The sequence below is a fragment of the Nicotiana tabacum genome, chromosome 16 (genome assembly GCF_000715075.1).
Source record: "Nicotiana tabacum cultivar K326 chromosome 16, ASM71507v2, whole genome shotgun sequence".
Classification (NCBI taxonomy): domain Eukaryota; kingdom Viridiplantae; phylum Streptophyta; class Magnoliopsida; order Solanales; family Solanaceae; genus Nicotiana; species Nicotiana tabacum.
Genome location: NC_134095.1, coordinates 163,886,556 through 163,903,476, shown reverse-complemented (window position 1 = coordinate 163,903,476; position 16,921 = coordinate 163,886,556). Strand labels below are relative to the sequence as shown.

Genomic DNA, 16,921 nt, shown 5'->3' with positions numbered 1-16,921 from the left:
ACAATCATATTCCGGGATTTGCACCATGACTTTGGGGACGTGGCAGGAATCTAACTCGTTTTGGTACAAATCCATAACGGTACTATTTCGGGGTCGAACACACTCGACCTCGGTATGAATCGTGCTTCACCTTTGAACTCGGGTCTAGTTCCTCGAGCTTGAACTTGATCTTTCCCGAACTAGGACTCAAGACAGGCCCTCGAGCCTATAAGTCGGAGGCATACGATTTTGATCGTATACAGATAGTCCCCGCATTAGAGTAAGTTGATAAGAAACATTTTGATCCTCGTTTTCCCCAAGTCTTTAGTGATGACATCATTTCTGTGATGTAACCGTTTGAAGTGATCGAAACGTCCCATCGATCCACTTTCCAAAAACATTGAATGCACATCAATATTGGTCAACCACTAGTGCCGCCGGACCGTCGTTGCCCTTCTATAAATATGAGGTGATCCCTCTGAATAAAGAACTTTACTCTTTCTTTACATCTTTCCCATCTTTATCTCTTTTTTTAATCACCCGTTCCGAAAATGCCCAGCTCTTGTAAGAAACACCACATCCCTGTGCAACCCGTATTCTTTTAGCTTACAATCATGGCTAAAACTTCCAAAATGGTCCCCAAAAAGGATAAAGCGTCGTCTTCTTCTACCTCCCGGCCGGCCAAACCGGTGGTGCCGCCAACTCTTGAGGAAATCACCCCCGACCCTTGTATAATTAAGAAGGACTTTAGTATTGAAAATCCCCTCGACGTCCCAGGCCGATGCGAGCACGCATCTCGATATTCTAGCTTGATATCCAAGAAGCTCCTCAAGGATGTGAAGAAGGACTGCGGTTGGGGAGATAAGGTCGTGATTCAGATCCCAAGCCCCGAGGAAAGCATTACTACCCACGTGGAGGGGTTTTTAAGTGTTTGCACTTAACCCTTGACACTGGTCCTCTCGATCCGGTGGTGATCGACTTCTGCAAAACATACGAAGTCACCCTCGGTCAGATTTACCCCTCTTTTTGGCGTATCATGATCATGCTGCGGTATTTTTCCGAAAAGGCCGAGGGGTTGGAATTCACCCTCAGCCACCTGATTCGATTGTATCGGTGCCAGTTATTTTGAGGGCTTATCATGCTGCAGCGTCGAAGAACGAAATCCTTCTTTGCCAATACTTATGAAACCAAAGATCGAGATTGGATGAGCCAGTTTGTTAGAATAAGAACTCCGGATGTCATCCCCGGGGATAAAATTCCATTCCCGGAGAGGTGGAACTTTAATTGTAAGTGGAGTTCGTTTTCCTAGTATCTATTCATATTCTGCTTTTACATTTCATAACGCCTTTATCCTTCTTTTGGAAGCCAATACCTGGGTGCCCTAAGCGGTGCCCAACCTCGAGGATTGGGTCCGAAAGTTAACTGCCACCTCTTTCAACGATGAGCATAAGTGACGTGAATTATCGAAGGGCCAGTGGGAGGCCAAAAACCATGGTAAGTGCTATTCCCAAGTTTTAAACACTTTTCATATATTGGTGGCATCAACTTACTCATGCTCACCTGTGCAGGCCTTGGTGATGCATCTAAGATGAGCCCGGCTCCGCCCGAGGAAAAGACCAAGCATTCGATTCCGAAATCAGAGAGGGACAACAAAAGGAAAAGGGTTTCGAAGCCTGAAGACCCTCAAGATAAGAAAACCCCTGCTCAAAGGTTGCGGAAAAGGTTTGCTCAAACGAGCGTAGATTCAGCCCATGATTCCTCGGATAATGAAGAAAATCACGGTGAAGAGTCGTCGTTGGTGCCTCGAACTAGGAAACCAATCAAGGCCGACAAACCTTCCGACTGGAGACCTTATCCCGTGGTGAGGGAACCTCAAAGAAAAATGCGGGCAAGGCCCCCGTGTCCCCGGAGGTTGAGATTGTTCCTCCATCTTCAACAACTAAACAGGAAGGGGGAAATGCTGAGACCCCCGAAGCCAATGAGAATGCCCCGAGTGAAGAACTCGGGGCCATGGCAATAGGTCACTCCCTTTCTTTGCCAACTTATTCTGAGGGGGCGATCGAAGAAGCTAATGCTCTGTGTATGCCGGATCCGAGCAAAGTCCTCGAGGAAGATCCCTTTCGGGGTTGCTACATTGGGATTGAGGATGCCAATGACCTTAATGATCATCCACCATCTTCGAAGAGGCTCAACATCTCCTCTCCTGGGTAAGTACTTACTTTCATTATTGCAATTTTCCCTTTTCTTTCTTTTCTTTTGACTGATATATCTCCACTTCATGTGTAGGCCATCGTAAAGTTTAGAGCTGAGCTGAGCCAATGTGAGGCCGAGCTTAAGAAGGTTTCGGGCGAAGAAAAGGCCATGAGGCTCATCTGTAGCCAAAAGGAAGATGAGCTTAAGGATCTACGAACTGCATTGGCCAAAGCTCAAAAAAGCGAGTCTGAGCTAGACGAGCAAGTAACTATGATTTTAACAGAGTACGACCTTCTTAGCCCTACTTCGGAGGGTAACACTTCAATATCTCAACTGTAGCATAAGCTAGAGATGATTGGGCAGCTCCGGGGCAAGGTTAATCAAGTCAAAGCTGATTGTCCATGATGGAAAGAGAGCATGGATCAGCTCGCTACCGATAAGGAAGCCGTTACAGCCCAACTGACCTCAAATAAAACTCAACTCCGAGGCATTAAAGCGAAGGGTCTGGCTCAGGCCAAGAAAATTGAGGAGTTAGAGGCAGAGCTCACTAAAGCTCGGACCGAAGCTGAGAACACGAAGGCAGCGATTGATAAATCCATTGTTGTATACTTAGGGGATGCCACACCATTCAAGCTGAGTTTAGGGAGGCCTCCGACAGGGGAAACCGGAGCAATGATTTGGCCAAGTGTCAGGCCCGGAGGGAGACCCTTGAAGAAATCCATGCCCGAGGGTTCAACCTCACTGAGGAGATAGCTGAGGCAAAGGCTCGGGAAACCAATGCCAGGTTTCTTGTCTCCTCCAATTATGAAGATGTAGCGAGTGGCTCCGGGAACGGGGAAGGTGAAGAAAATTCTCCCGAGGAAGAGGAGGCTCCTGAAGATAGAGCTACCGAAGGTGCAATTCCTGGGGATGGTGCTCCCGGGGATATGACCCCAAAGATAGATTAGGCTTTCTTTTTCTGTTTTGTAAAAGGGCCCAATGTGGGCATTGTAAATATATTTTGTAAAACTTCCCTTGTGAATATAAAGTATATTTTTGTTCTATCCTCGACTTGTGTTGAATTTTATTTTGTTCTCATTTGTGAAAAATTTTGATAATTCAAATAATCAACTCGAGTATCGGTTCAGACTCATAACTTAATAACCCCTTAGGTTTTTATTTCTCAATATAATACCCGTTAAGGTTTTAAATAATCCTCAAGCTAATCTTAAGTCAAATTGATGCAAGCTCAGAACAATGGGACTATTGGGTCCGAGTTGAGTGAGAACGAGGTCTGAGACTCTTATATCCTTTTTGGCTCTTAAGCTCTTTTAAGCTGGCCCTTAGGCTCTTAAAATTGGCCCTTAGGCTCTTTAAGTTGGGCCTCTTCGGCCTTTAAAGTGGCTATAATATTTCCCTTCTTTTCCGCTAAAAGACTTAGTGAAAAATTTTGTATGCCTTAGCATGTCTTTTTTTGTACCCGTTTGGGTTTTTCGGAGGTTCGACATATCGGAACCTTATCAGTAATTTGTTTGTGTAAACATAATCGAATACCTCTTGAGGTATTTCCGAAGGCCGATGTTATCGAAGCCCTTGGATTATTTGAGGGCTGAATTTTTCGAGGACCTCAGATTTTTTGAGGGCTGAATTTATCGAAGCCCTTCATATTTTGATTTTGCTGAGGGTAACCTGATTTAACCGGTTTTCAATGTTTGAAGGCCTTTAATTTATAGCGAAAATCGGACGTCTCCGAGCCGCATTATTTTGGTCGTAGCCTTTATATAACCGTAGTCTTTAGTATGGTCGTAGCCTTCGAGTATGTCACTTGGACTTGTTTCCCGATAACTTTCCGAACTCCCCGAGTATATTGGTCTTGGCCTTTGTTTCGAGGGGATGCCCCTTTGAGGTCTTATAAGTCTGATTTTTTGATGACTCGGATGTATTGACTGTCGATGACAGTCCCCGAGTATTCGGCGGTGCTTTTAAGATTTGGCTCTTGAGCCGTTTCCCATAGGATTATAAGTGTAGAGCTTGTATAACAGTAGACTTTATTTGAGACACAAGATGTTTTTGATATTAACCGAATGCTTCTTCAAATAATTGATACAAGCGTACATGCTTTGCCGTCGGGGCTCGACTATTCTATACGGACACGGTTCATTTGACCGTTTGGCCCATTATAAAGTTCTCCTATGGAGGCCTTCTTAGGCGTGAAGCATTTTCCTCAAAATATAACCATCCGAGGGTGATGCCCCCGGTATTCGAGGTTGATTGAAAAGAAGCCTTGGATACTGTTGAGTTTTCCTTAGGTAGTACATAGTTGTTACCTCGTTAAAAACCTTGCCGGTAAAACCCATTTGGAACAAAATCCGATCTAAGGGAAAAAGAGTGAAATGCATGCTTTAAAACCTAAGGCCTTCGTGTAAAAAACGATGCCTTCGAGATCGTATGCCTTCGATCCAAAATCTGTAATGAGTTAGTTTTAAACTCAAATAGACAAAAAGGATAAAGTCGTACCTTAGCAGTAGTATCGTTTGAGCAATGATATGCTCCAATTGTTTGGCAGTTGTTGACCCTCCATTGTGCTAAGTTTGTAAGATCCTTTACCGACAACTCCGAGGACTCGGTACTGTCCTTCCTATTTTGGGCCTAGTTTCCCTTCATTTGGGTCTCCAGTATTGATGGTGACTTTCCGTAGGACTAAGTCCCCGATTCCAAAATGTCAATGGTTCTTCTATTGTAGTATCTTTCGATCCTTTGCTTATACGCGGCCATCCAAACAAGCGTTGTTTCTCGCTTTTCATCTAACAATTCGAGGCTATCATTCATGGCCTCGTGGTTTGACTCCTCCGATGCATGTCAAAATATAGCGCTGGGTTCCCCAACCTTGACGGGGATGAGGGCCTTGGAACCATATACTAGAGAAAACGGGGTGCCCCCGTGCTAGACTTTGATGTTGTCTGATATGGGCAAAGGACCTCGGGTAAAACTTCTCTCCATTTTCCCTTTGCATCATCTAACCTTTTCTTCAAGTTCTGAATGATAGTTTTATTTGTTGACTCGGCCTGTCCGTTTCCGGTTAGGTGGTACGGTGTCGATAAAATCCTCTTTATTTTATGCGCTTCGAGGAACTCCGTTACCTTGCTACCGATGAATCGCTTTCCTTTGTAGCACACAATCTCGGTGGGTAACCCGAATCGACATACGATGTGGTCCCAGATAAAGTGAATGACTTCTTTTTCTCGGACCATCTCGAAGGCCTGTGCTTCCACCCACTTAGAAAAATAATCAGTCATAAACAAAATGAATTTAGCTTTACCTGGGGCCATTGGTAGAGGGCTGACTATATACATTCCCCATTTCATGAAAGGCCACGAGGATAAGACTAAATAGAGTTGTTCACCGGGCTGATGGATCGTCGGTGCAAATTGTTGACACTTTTCACATATTTTTACAAATTCCTTAGTATCTTTTTCGATGTTGTCCAGTAATATCCTACTCTGATAATTTTGCGGACCAGAGATTCGGCACCGGAACGCTTCCCACAAGTGCCTTTGTGGATTTCTTGTAGAACATAATTAGTGTCCCCTGTACCCAAGCACACCGCCAATGGTCCATCAAATGTTCTTCGGTACAACTTTCCATCCTAATCTAATGCAAACCTAGCAACCTTGGCTCGTAGGGACCTCAATTCTTTATGGTCTGATGGGAGCTTTCCATTCTTCAAATAGTCGATATACTTGTTCCTCCAGTCCCATGTTAAACTTGTTGAATTTATCTCAACATGACCCTCTTCAACCACAGACTTTGATAGTTGGACGACAGTCCCTGGGACGATGTCATCTTCTTCGATCGAAGATCCCAGATTATCAAGTGTATCGGCCTCACTATTTTTCTCTCGAGGTACGTGATCCAGAGTCCACTCCTTGAAGCGGTGCAAAGTTACTTGTAGCTTGTCTAGATACCGCTGCATTCTATCCTCTCGAACCTCGAAACTTTTGTTTACCTGATTTACCACCAATAGAGAATCGCACTTGGCCTCGATGACTTTTGCTCCAAAGCTTTTGGCTAGTTCGAGACCTGCAATCATGGCCTCATACTCGGCCTCATTGTTAGTTAATTTAGGAGTTTTGATAGATTGCTTAATGGTATCACCCGTGGGTGAATTCAAGACAATGCCAAGTTCGGACCCCTTCACATTCGAGGCAGCGTCTGTGAAAAAGGGTCCATACCCCCGACGCTGTACCAGAACTCAACAAGAGTTCTCTTTCCACTTCGGGTACGAGGGTTGGCATAAAATCGGCCACGAAGTCAGCTAGGATTTGAGACTTAATGGACGTTTGGGGTTGATATTCGATATCGTACCCGCTAAGCTCGACTGCCCATTTGGCCAATCGACCCGATAGCTCAGGCTTATGCAAAATATTTCGAAGGGGGTACGTGGTTAATACACATATAGGATGACATTGAAAATATGGTTTTAGCTTTCTATATGCGCTTATCAATGCAAGTACTAATTTTTCTAAATGAGGGTACCTAATTTTAGCATCTCCTAGAGTTCGGCTTATGTAATAAACAGGGAATTGCATACCTTGCTCTTCTCGAACTAGTATTCCACTTACCGTTATCTCGGACACTGCCAAGTATAGATAAAGTTTTTCATCTACCTTCGGGGTGTGAAGCAAAAGCGGGCTCGACAGATATCGCTTTAATTCTTCTAAGGCTTGCTGACATTCTAGGTTCCATGCGAAATCCTTTTTCTTTTTGAGCAAGGAAAAGAACTGGTGACTCCGATCCGACGACCTCGAAATGAATCGACCCAAGGAAGCTATTTGCCCTGTTAGCCTTTGCACGACCTTTACACCATCCACAATCGTGATATCCTCAATACCCTTGATCTTATTGGGATTGATTTCGATACCTCGATTTGATACCATGAAGCCGAGGAACTTACCTGAGCCGACTCCGAAGGCACATTTCTCTAGGTTAAGCTTTATGTTGTATTTCCTCAAAATTGCAAACGTTTCCTGCAAATGAACTAAATAGTCCTCTACATGCAGGGACTTAACCAATATGTCATAAATACAGACTTCCATTATTTTACCTATTTGTTCTTCGAACATTTTGTTAACTAGGCGTTGGTATATAGCTCTTGCATTTTTTTAACCCGAAGGGCATTACGTTGTAACAATAAGTTCCAAACTTAGTTATAAACGAAGTCTTTTCCTAGTCCTCCGCGTTCATCTGAATTTGATTGTACCCGGAGTAGGCATCGAGAAAAGTTAGGGTCTCGTAGCTAGCCGTGGCATCGATCATTCAGTCGATGTTTGGCAATGGGAAAGAATCTTTCGGACATACTTTGTCCAAGTCCTTATAGTCCACACACATTCTAAGCTTGTTTTCTTTTTTAGGAACTACAACTATGTTTGCTAACCATTCGGGGTACTTTACCTCCCCAATGGATCCTATTTTAAGAAGTTTGGTTACCTCATCTTTTATGAAGGCATGTTTTACCGCGAATTGAGGCCTCCTTTTTTGCTTCACCGGTTTGAACCTGGGATTAGTGCTTAGCCGATGCGTGGTGATCTCCGGTGGAATACTTGTCATATCTAAATGGGACCAAGCAAAGCAATCCATATTATCAATAAGAAATTGAATGATTTTTTTCCTAAGTTCGGGAGTCAATCTCGTTCCCAGGTATACCTTTTTCTCGGGCATGTATTCGATCAAAATGACATGCTCTAGCTCCTTGATAGTTGATTTGGTAGCATCGGATTCTTCGGGAATGACGAAGTTTGGGGGAGTAAGGAAATCCTCATCTTCATCTTTGATTATCTGTTGCTCTGATTCTATCGAGGCCGGAGGCGGTAATTGCTATTTGGTCGTCTGTTTACCTTTGATGCTCGATTTCTCCGAGGTCGAAGGCTCTGGTATCGGCACCACCTCCTCGATCGCAAACATCTACTTTGCAGCATGTTGCTCTTCGCAGACTATTTTTACTCTTTCCTCTGTTGGAAACTTCATCATCTGGTGAAGAGTTGAAGGCACTGCCCTCATGGTGTGTATCCATGGCCTCCTGAGGAGCGTGTTATACCTCATATCACCTTCGATGACATGAAACTTCGTATCTTGTATGGTCCCGGCTACGTTTACTGGCAAGATAATTTCTCCCTTTGTTATTTCGCTTGCCATGTTGAAGCCATTCAGGACCCGGGATATAGGTACAATCTGATCTTGTAGGCCGAGTTGTTCCACGACCCTCGATCTGGTTATGTTTGCTGAGCTACCTGGATCCACCAAAACATATTTAACTTGAATTTTATTCAAAAGGATAGAAATTACCAGGGCGTCATTGTGAGGCTGAGATATGCCTTCTGCTTCCTCGTCACAGAATGATAAGACGTCCCCGGGCACATAGCTCCAAGTCTGTTTTTCTCTGGTGATCGATACTTTGGTGCACTTGAACACAGGTCCTTGAGGGACATCGACTCCGCCAATGATCATGTGGATTACATGTTGTGGTTTTTCTTGTCCATCTTTCCTTGCATCTCTCTCCCCAAATTAAATCTTAGCCCGATCACTTAGGAATTCTCGAAGGTGGCCATCGTTGAACAAACGAGCCACTTTTTCCTTTAGCTGCCTGCAATCTTCTATTTTATGACCATGTGTGCCATGATACTTACACATCAAGTTCGGGTTCCTTTGAGAAGGGCCGGTCTCTTGGTATCTTTGATTCTCCCAATAGTTGAGACGATCCCCGGTGCATCTATGTTGAAGTTGTACTCTGATAATCGAGGGGCATCAGTGGGGTCGGTGTGCTTATCGAACCCGCATTTACTCATGAGTCCCCGAGAACTTTGACCTCGATTGTTTCTCCGATCGCTCCGAGGAGTGTTTTAGCTTTGGCCACTATTCCTTCGATTAGCATATGGCTGATACCGTTCTTTGTTGAATCTCGATTCTCGGTCTGTGTCCCTTGGGGGCTTGGCTGTGAATCTGTTAGGATGAAGTGAACCTGAGGGGGCTCCCAACTAGTCGTCCTCGACCCTGATCTTTGATTGATAACGATTGTGCACATCTGACCATGTCACAACTGGATATTCGACAAGTTCTGCTTCAACTGTCGAGATGCGATCGAGCTCCTTTCATTCAGACCCTGCATAAAGACCTGTACTGCCTAGTCATCGGAGACAGGTGGTAATTCCACTCTTTCCATCTAAAACCGGGACACAAACTCCCTTAGCATCTCGTCGTTCCTTTGCTTTATTTTGAAGACATTCGATTTTCTCGTGGCCACCTTTATGGTCTGGACGTGTGCTTTCACAAAGGCATCTGCTAGCATAGCAAATGAATCAATGGAGTTAGGAGCTAAGTTGTGATACCAAGTCATGGCTCTCTTTGATAGTGTTTCCCCGATTTTTTTCAACAAAACTGACTCGATCTCATCGTCATTCTAATCATTTCCTTTAATCCCACAAATGTATGAAGTTATGTGCTCGTTAGGATCAGTTGTCCCCTTATATTTGGGTATAGTGGGCATGCGAAACTTCTTGGGAATAGGCATCGGAGCCGCACTCGAGGGGAATGGTTTTTGTATGAACTTCTTGGCGCCTAGACCTTTCAAAACTGGAGGTGCCCCCGGTATCTGGTCTACCCGGGGGTTATAAGTTTCTACCTTCTTATCATTGTCTTCAATTTTCTTTTCTCCGGACTCGATCCTCTTAGTTAGTTCCTCGAGCATTCTCATAATAGTGGGTCAATCCCCAAGCCACTTTCATCGGGCCTTTTTAGGGCTGGTTCAGCACGCCGAGTATTCACTGGTTCGACTGTGTTTGGAGTTCTAGTCTGACTCTGAAGTTGAGCGATGACGATTTGCTGAGCTTGCAGCATCTCGAATATCACTTGGAGGCTGACTCCCCCATCTCCCATTCCTTGTGTTTTTTGGTCACCGGATTGGGCTTCCCTGTGTATATTTCCTTCGGGGTCCGTGCCTAGATCTTCATTCCAAGCAATGTGCGAACTAACATCAACAGGTTCCACATTTGGCACTTCCCCTGGGTTTATCGGTGGTACATCGACTCCTGCGTTGCTATTTTCCCCAAGACCTTCGTTGTCATGAACATGTGTGTTCTGTGTGTTAGACATGTTTAAGCCTGAGAATCAAAGAACCTTGACAAGAAAAATCGTAAGGATAACATGTGTAACGAGAATCAGTAAAGAAATAATCACTATTATCTTTAGCCCCACGGTGGCGCCAAACTGTTTACCTCGAAAATACGAGTAACAATTAAATTTGATTAGTGGTTTTAAAGATATGTGATTTAGTTCAATACCAATTAATAATCAAGAAATATGAAGTAGAAATGAAAGATAGAAGTGAATCAAACCAATGTTACTTAGCAGCAGTGACCTCGAGACTAGTGACCTCAAGGTGGCTTAGGGCAGTAAGAACAATTAAGTAGGAAAAGCAAAGTACAATGTTGATGAACGGTAGGCGAAAAGGTAGAGAGTATATTCTTTTCTCAGTAGTACACAACTCTTTCTTGAATTAACACACAAATTGATTGATAAATACATTTAAATCAAGAAAAAATTAATAATAAAACAAATTCACTTTATTTCGACCATAAAAAAGTCGTCAATAGGAGACCGAAAGAAAGAAAGAGAAAAACAAGAGGAGGGCTTTCTCTTTATATTTATATATTTCGAAAATCGAATCATCATGCACTTTAGGCCCTTCTTAAAGCCTTGCATTTTTAGACTATTAACAATCTTTACATTGCAACATACATACAATCCTCAAATACTGCAAAATCAGAAATAAAAAGGAAAGAAGAATGACCACCATTTGTAGCCTATACAGATACATGTATAACCTGAGAAAGAACAAGAAAGGTGAAAACAAAAAGAAAGAAGAAAAACAAGATCAAGAATAAAAGCTATTCAAAGGTACTCAAGCCCTCAGGAGCAGCTAGTATTTCCTATTAGGATTAATGCGCGAAAAAAGGGAACGCTTTTGCTTCTTTGGTTTAGTTCCAAAGATGAATGAATGTAAAGGAATTCTTGATCTATTCACTGAGTTCATTAATTGTGATTGGTTTCCAGTAAGTCCAAATTCTTGATCCAATTCTGTTATAGTCTTCTCAACATCTACTTGAAGTGTAGTTACACGACGAAAACCAGCTTCTAGTTCCTCACTTACCTTGTTGTTCTCTTGTTTCATGTTCAAAACTTGACCTTGGAATTTTGCAGCTTCATGACTGCTGAATCTGATATCATCTGATTCAATTCCCTCCTTTAGAGCATTTGCTATTTCGTCTTGAATATTGCATAATGCTGAGAATTTGCGCTCAAGTTCATCTTTTAGTGACAAGGTTTGTGCTAACCATACTGTCAGTTCATTCTGAATTTCCTTCATGTGTTTATATATTGGCTTTATTTCTGATTTTGTTTCTACTCTAGGGCTGTGATCTTGCATCTCTTTGTTTTTGATTTTGGATATTTCATGCTGCAAGTCGTGGAATGTTGTCTTGAATTTCTGAATTTGATGGAAAGTTGAACTGAATCTTAGCCAGAAATCCAAGTTTTCATCTAGTATTGCATCAATACTCATCCGGAGTTTTTCCTCAGTTGGCGATACTGATGCATGTTGATCAACCAAAATCGTCTTGATGTCTTCTTCGTCGTTCTCTATAATAAGATTATCTTTGTCCTTCCTTTGTGGCAGATCCTCGGGTTTTAAGCTTCGATCAAATGAAGGATCAGATTCTTGGCATTTTTGTTCCTTCAACTCTTTATTTTCCGAACCATTTCCTTGCTGAAGAAGATTCAATTTTAGACGTAGATTATGTATCTCCTCATCCCTTTTTGTGATAGCACATTTCAGTTCTCTTATCTGAAGTGTGAGATTGAACTCCGCGTCTCTATCTTTCTTCTCCATATCGCTTAGCTTCTTTGTAACTTCTTTATAATTCTTGAGAATTGTTGTATATTCATTTAAAAGAATATTTTCTTTATCCTCCAATCCACTCAACAGCATCTGTTGCCAGTTAAGTTCGTCATCCTTCTCTGCATCTTTCTGTATTTGTGTCTCATAAAAACAACTTCCAGATTGAGCCGAGACTTTCTCATCACCTTTTCCAACCGTTGGCTCCAAAAATGTGACATGCTTCTTACTGGTTTTGGTAACTTCCGCATTATCACTTACAGCTATGCTAGAACCTTGCTCGTTGTGAAATTCTGTATCTGTAGTTTTTATGGTACTTAAGTTCTTGGGACCTTCACTTGAACTAGGATGATTTTTTTGTTTTACTAACTCTTCTTGTAACTTGATTTCAACAAGTGTAGTCACTTCATCTGGTGATAAATCTATCCCATCGTGCTCCTCATCTGGTCTAACGCTACTCAATTTATCGGACAAATGGTCAAGACTGGTACGAGCTTCCACAAAGTGAGTTCTTAGGCTACTGTTTTGGTTCACAACATCTTTATTGAGGTTCTCAATTGTTTGCAACTTTGCTTCTATCGCCGTCACCCTGATATTCAGATTGTGTGTATCATCAGTTAGAGCTGCTTTATCATCTTCCAAAGATTGAACTTGTGCTTGGAGTTCATCAGCTTCTCTTCTTAATCTCTCAATAAGAAGAGTCTGAGATGAAACTGCTGTTTCTAGGTTGACCACTTTATTCACAAGCTCGTCGATTTTCTCTGCCAGTTGTGACATCGTTAAAGACTCCTTAGAGCTCGCATCAACTTGGTCCTTAATCTTGTTCTGTGATGATTCTATTTCCTTACCAACTTCTTGGTTTGAAATATTATACACATTTGGCTTTAGGTCACTAATTTTATCACCAAGATACTTATGCCTGAAGGACTGCAGTTTCTTACAAGAATCTTCGATTTTTTGGAACTCCTCTCTTGCTTCTTGTGCATACATATCTTGTTTTTCCTGGAGCTGAGTCAATGTTTCTTGACATGATTGCAATGCTGCTTCAGCCATCAAAGTACAAGCCTCAGCATCCTCAATAACCCGACCCTCACCAAATTCATCCTCTAATTCACATATCTTCTGTTGCTTTTCCATGATTTGGTTTTCAAGTCCCCGGTACTTTTCAAGTCCATTTTGGTATGAACTCCTTACAAACTCTTTCACAGTTTGTAAGGCCAAAATGTCTTTCTGAAGCTTGTCAATCTCTTCAATAGCTTCACTTTCGTTCAAACCAGATTTCGCGACATCTTCTGTTTTGGATGATTTCTTGCCTTGCCTTTGTTTTGAGGCAGTTGTCATAAGACCCTTCAAATCTTTTATAGGAGCCTTTGGTATGTTGTTTGATCCACTTGGCGCGATTTGTGTGAAATCTTTTGGGATTCTTGGGGCGCCATATTCGTCTTCTTCATCCATTGCTAGTTGAATTTGTTCAGGGAAAATAGTAGCAATGGTGTTGTTAGCAGTCTGCAATTCCTTTGATAAATGATCATATCGTTCAGCCAATGCGCGATAGGCACGATAGGATTCCTCCACAAAGTTTATCAGCTCTGGTCTTTTCTTGTAGTACATTTCTGCTCTTTTTGCAAATGAATCTCCATCCTCTTCAATGAGTTTGATCACACTTTCCACCTTCCCTTGCATATCTGCACAATCAAATATATAAATGGAGTTATTTGTTTCTATAACAAATAGTATAACTAGTACAAAGCAAGAAAAAAATGCAGGAGCTTCCAAGAGAGAATAGAAAGAAAATGGCACATTTGATTGACAACACCACTTTTGATCACTTTGAAACAACTCTCCCTCCTTAAGGGGATATTAGCAATGTAATAGTACTATTGTGTTTATATTTACTATTTTAGGTTCTTTCTCAATAAGAAAGGGAACCTTGGGCAACGTTAAAATAGTCTCTGTTGACTTGTAGGTCACGGGTTCGAGTAATAGAAGCAACCACTAATGTATGCATTAGGATAGGCTGTCTACATCACACCCCCTGGGGGATTCTTGGAATAACGGTAAAGTAGTTTCTGTGTGACCTATAGGTCAAGGGTTCGAGCCATGAAAGCAACCACTAATGTATGCACTAGGGTAGGCTGTCTATATCACACATCTTCGATTGTTGTTAAACGCGGGATGCCTTGTGCATCGGGTTACCCTTTTTCGCAACAAGATTTGTGCAATTTGCAGATAAACCACTAGAATATATTAGAGAGGCTCTAGTGTTAGATAATCTTTAAATATAGACCATTGAAATATTTTAGACCCAAATAGAGCATTTATGATATTGCATTCATACAACCAACTCCAACTAATTTAGGATTGAAGCGTAATTGTTGTTGTTATAATAAGATTGATCAATCTAGCAGATATTTAGAACCCTTTGTATTTTTGAGCCTGGTTTTAAACTAATTGAACAAAAAGGGAGGGGAAAAAGCATTATAGTGTAAACAAAAAATGAAATATAGAGAATAAAACTGGAAATATATTCAGAATTCTTAGACTTTAATCAAAATATAAGCAAGAAATTTTCCTACAAAACAAATTATTAGCCTTATTATGACATATCATATATTCATGTTTGAATACTTTAAGCCTTCCCCTTCTCTCCCAACAACAAAATATACATTTTTTATATGCTCTTTTTTAATCAATATTGTAAATTCAACCAAAAAAGGACATTCCAGTACATTAAGCTCCCATTATGGGTGGAGTGAGGAGAATGGCCGGATCACAAGAGTCTATTGTATACAGCCTTACCCTGCATTTCTGCAAGAGGTTGTTTTCACGGCTTGAACCCATAACCACTTGGTCACATGACAACAACTTTACCAGTTACGCCAAGGTTGTCCTTCCCAAAAAAGAACAAAAAAGCAAAAAAAAAAATTAAAAAAAAAAATACCAAGACCAAAAACCCATTTGACTTTTTATTTTCATTTTTGTGAAAAAAAATACCTTGAAGGCTTTGTTCAAGCCATTTGGATTGTTTGGTCCTAATGTGGCTTGCTGCCCACCATGAATAAGCATTGCTTGCAGCTCTTTGCAACATCTTGCCAATTCTTGATATTCTTTTTTCTTCTTCTTCTTGTTCAAATAATTCACATGATTAATGAAACTCTTCCTCTCTCTTTCCCCCCCAAAAGAAAAGTATCTTAGGAAAGAGGAAGAGTTTCAAACATGAGAAAAAGCACAATGAAAAAAGAAAAAAGAAAAAACATAAGAGTTTTTTGTTTGGGAGATTAAGGAGAATTATAGTATAATTATTAGTTAATGGTTGGGAGCTACTTTCGCTCCAAAGCAAGTGTTGAACCCTTCTTTCTCTTTCTTTCTTTCAACCTCTCACGTAAAAAGGTTCAAGTCATAGCCATAGCAAAATTAGCAAATAACTATATCAACGTCGTATCCACTGTTTAACCAACTATAGAATATATTTGACTGAAGATATTATATATGATTAGTTGCTTTAATTTGGCCACTAATTAATCTTTACTACACAAAAACCCCGGAAGTATAACTTTCACATTAGTTTGATGTTAAGCGATAAATGATCAGAGTAGCACACAATCACGTATAAATTAAAGAGGACAGAGAAGAAAATAATTGACACCAAATTATATTGAGGTTCACCCGTTAGCCTATGTTCTTAGGGCAAGAGCTGAGAGAGTATTCCAGTATGAAACGATACCAGTAATCCCTATTACAACCCCTTAAAAACCCAAAGCCTTTCCCAAGTTGATTATCATGCATGTTTAAGGGATTTTTGAGTATGTAACGATCTGAACGGTCGTTTTGAGTATTTGCACTTCGCTCGGTAATTTACGGGCATGAGTAGCTCTGTATGATGTATTATGACTTATGTGAATCGTCGGTTTTGGTTTTCAGGTTATTCGGAATCGATGTGAAAGAAATGATTTCATTGTTGAAGCTTTAAATTGAGAGAATTGACCAAGTTTGACTTTTTGTGAATTTGACCCGGAACGGAGTTTTGATGGTTATGGTAGGTCCGGATGGTGTTGACTCGGGCGTATGCCCAGATTTACATTTGAATGTTTCTAGAAGATTCCGGCAAAAATTGGCAAAAATTGGAAATTTGAAGGTTTGGAAAGTTCAAAAGTTTGACCGAGAGTTGACTTTGTGGATATCAGGTTCGGATTGTGGCACCGGGAGTTGGAATAAGTTTGTTATGTCATTTGGGACTTGTGTGCAAAATTTGGGTTTGTTCCGGATTGATTTGCTATGTCTCGGCACGAGTTTTGGAAGTTGAAAAGTTCAAAGTTCATAAAGTTTGATTTGAGGCGTGATTCATCGATTCGATATTGTTATGCGTGATTTGAGGCCTCAAGTAGGTCCGTGTTACGTTATTGGACTTGTTGGTATAATCGGACAGGGTTCTGAGGGGCTCGGTGTCAGTTTCGGATGAGGTTTGGAGCATTTTGGATGTTTTGGTTAAGGTTGGTGTTGGTTTCTGGTTTTGGTGTGATCGCACCTGCGGCTGGGTTGCGCAGGTGCGATGGTCGCAAAAGCGACAGAGGAGTCATAGGAGCGAGGTGTGAGCTGGTGAGGAATACCGCAGAAGCGGAAGTTATGGCGCTTCTGCACGTCCGCAGAAGCGCATGATTAGCCGCAGAAGCGGCGTGTGGCGCAGAAGCGGGAGTTGGTTGGCACACCTGTGTGTGCGCAGAGGCCGATAATGTCTGCATGTGCAGAAGGCCCGTCTCCATGGGCTTCGCAGAGGCGACATTTTACCTGCAGAAGTAGAGGTTGCAGATGCGACATTTTTACCGC

General features: G+C 41.7%; 1 protein-coding gene across 2 annotated transcripts; it reads right to left on the bottom strand.

Moving 5' to 3' along the window:
• Window positions 1-10,810: 10,810 nt before the first annotated feature.
• On the bottom strand, window positions 10,811-15,346 carry LOC107761122 (kinase-interacting protein 1-like). Of its 2 annotated transcripts, XM_016579295.2 has the most exons (3): window positions 15,092-15,181; window positions 14,897-14,987; window positions 10,811-13,782 (listed from the first exon to the last, which is right to left on the bottom strand). In XM_016579295.2, exons 2-3 carry the CDS (start codon window positions 14,901-14,903, stop codon window positions 11,123-11,125), a joined length of 2,667 nt encoding a protein of 888 aa, XP_016434781.1. In that variant the 5' UTR covers window positions 14,904-14,987; window positions 15,092-15,181; the 3' UTR covers window positions 10,811-11,122. The 2 variants fall into 2 exon arrangements, with proteins under 2 accessions (XP_016434781.1, XP_016434780.1); XM_016579294.2 differs by lacking the exon at window positions 14,897-14,987 and having other exon boundaries at window positions 15,092-15,346.
• Window positions 15,347-16,921: the final 1,575 nt, after the last annotated feature.

Excerpts from the sequence above, each read along its gene's own strand:
- LOC107761122 (XM_016579294.2), bottom strand. The coding sequence starts at position 15,185 with ATGTTGCAAAGAGCTGCAAGCAATGCTTATTCATGGTGGGCAGCAAGC. Across the intron at positions 13,783-15,091 it reads GCTTGAACAAAGCCTTCAAG|ATATGCAAGGGAAGGTGGAA; the intron begins GTATTTTTTTTC and ends TTGATTGTGCAG.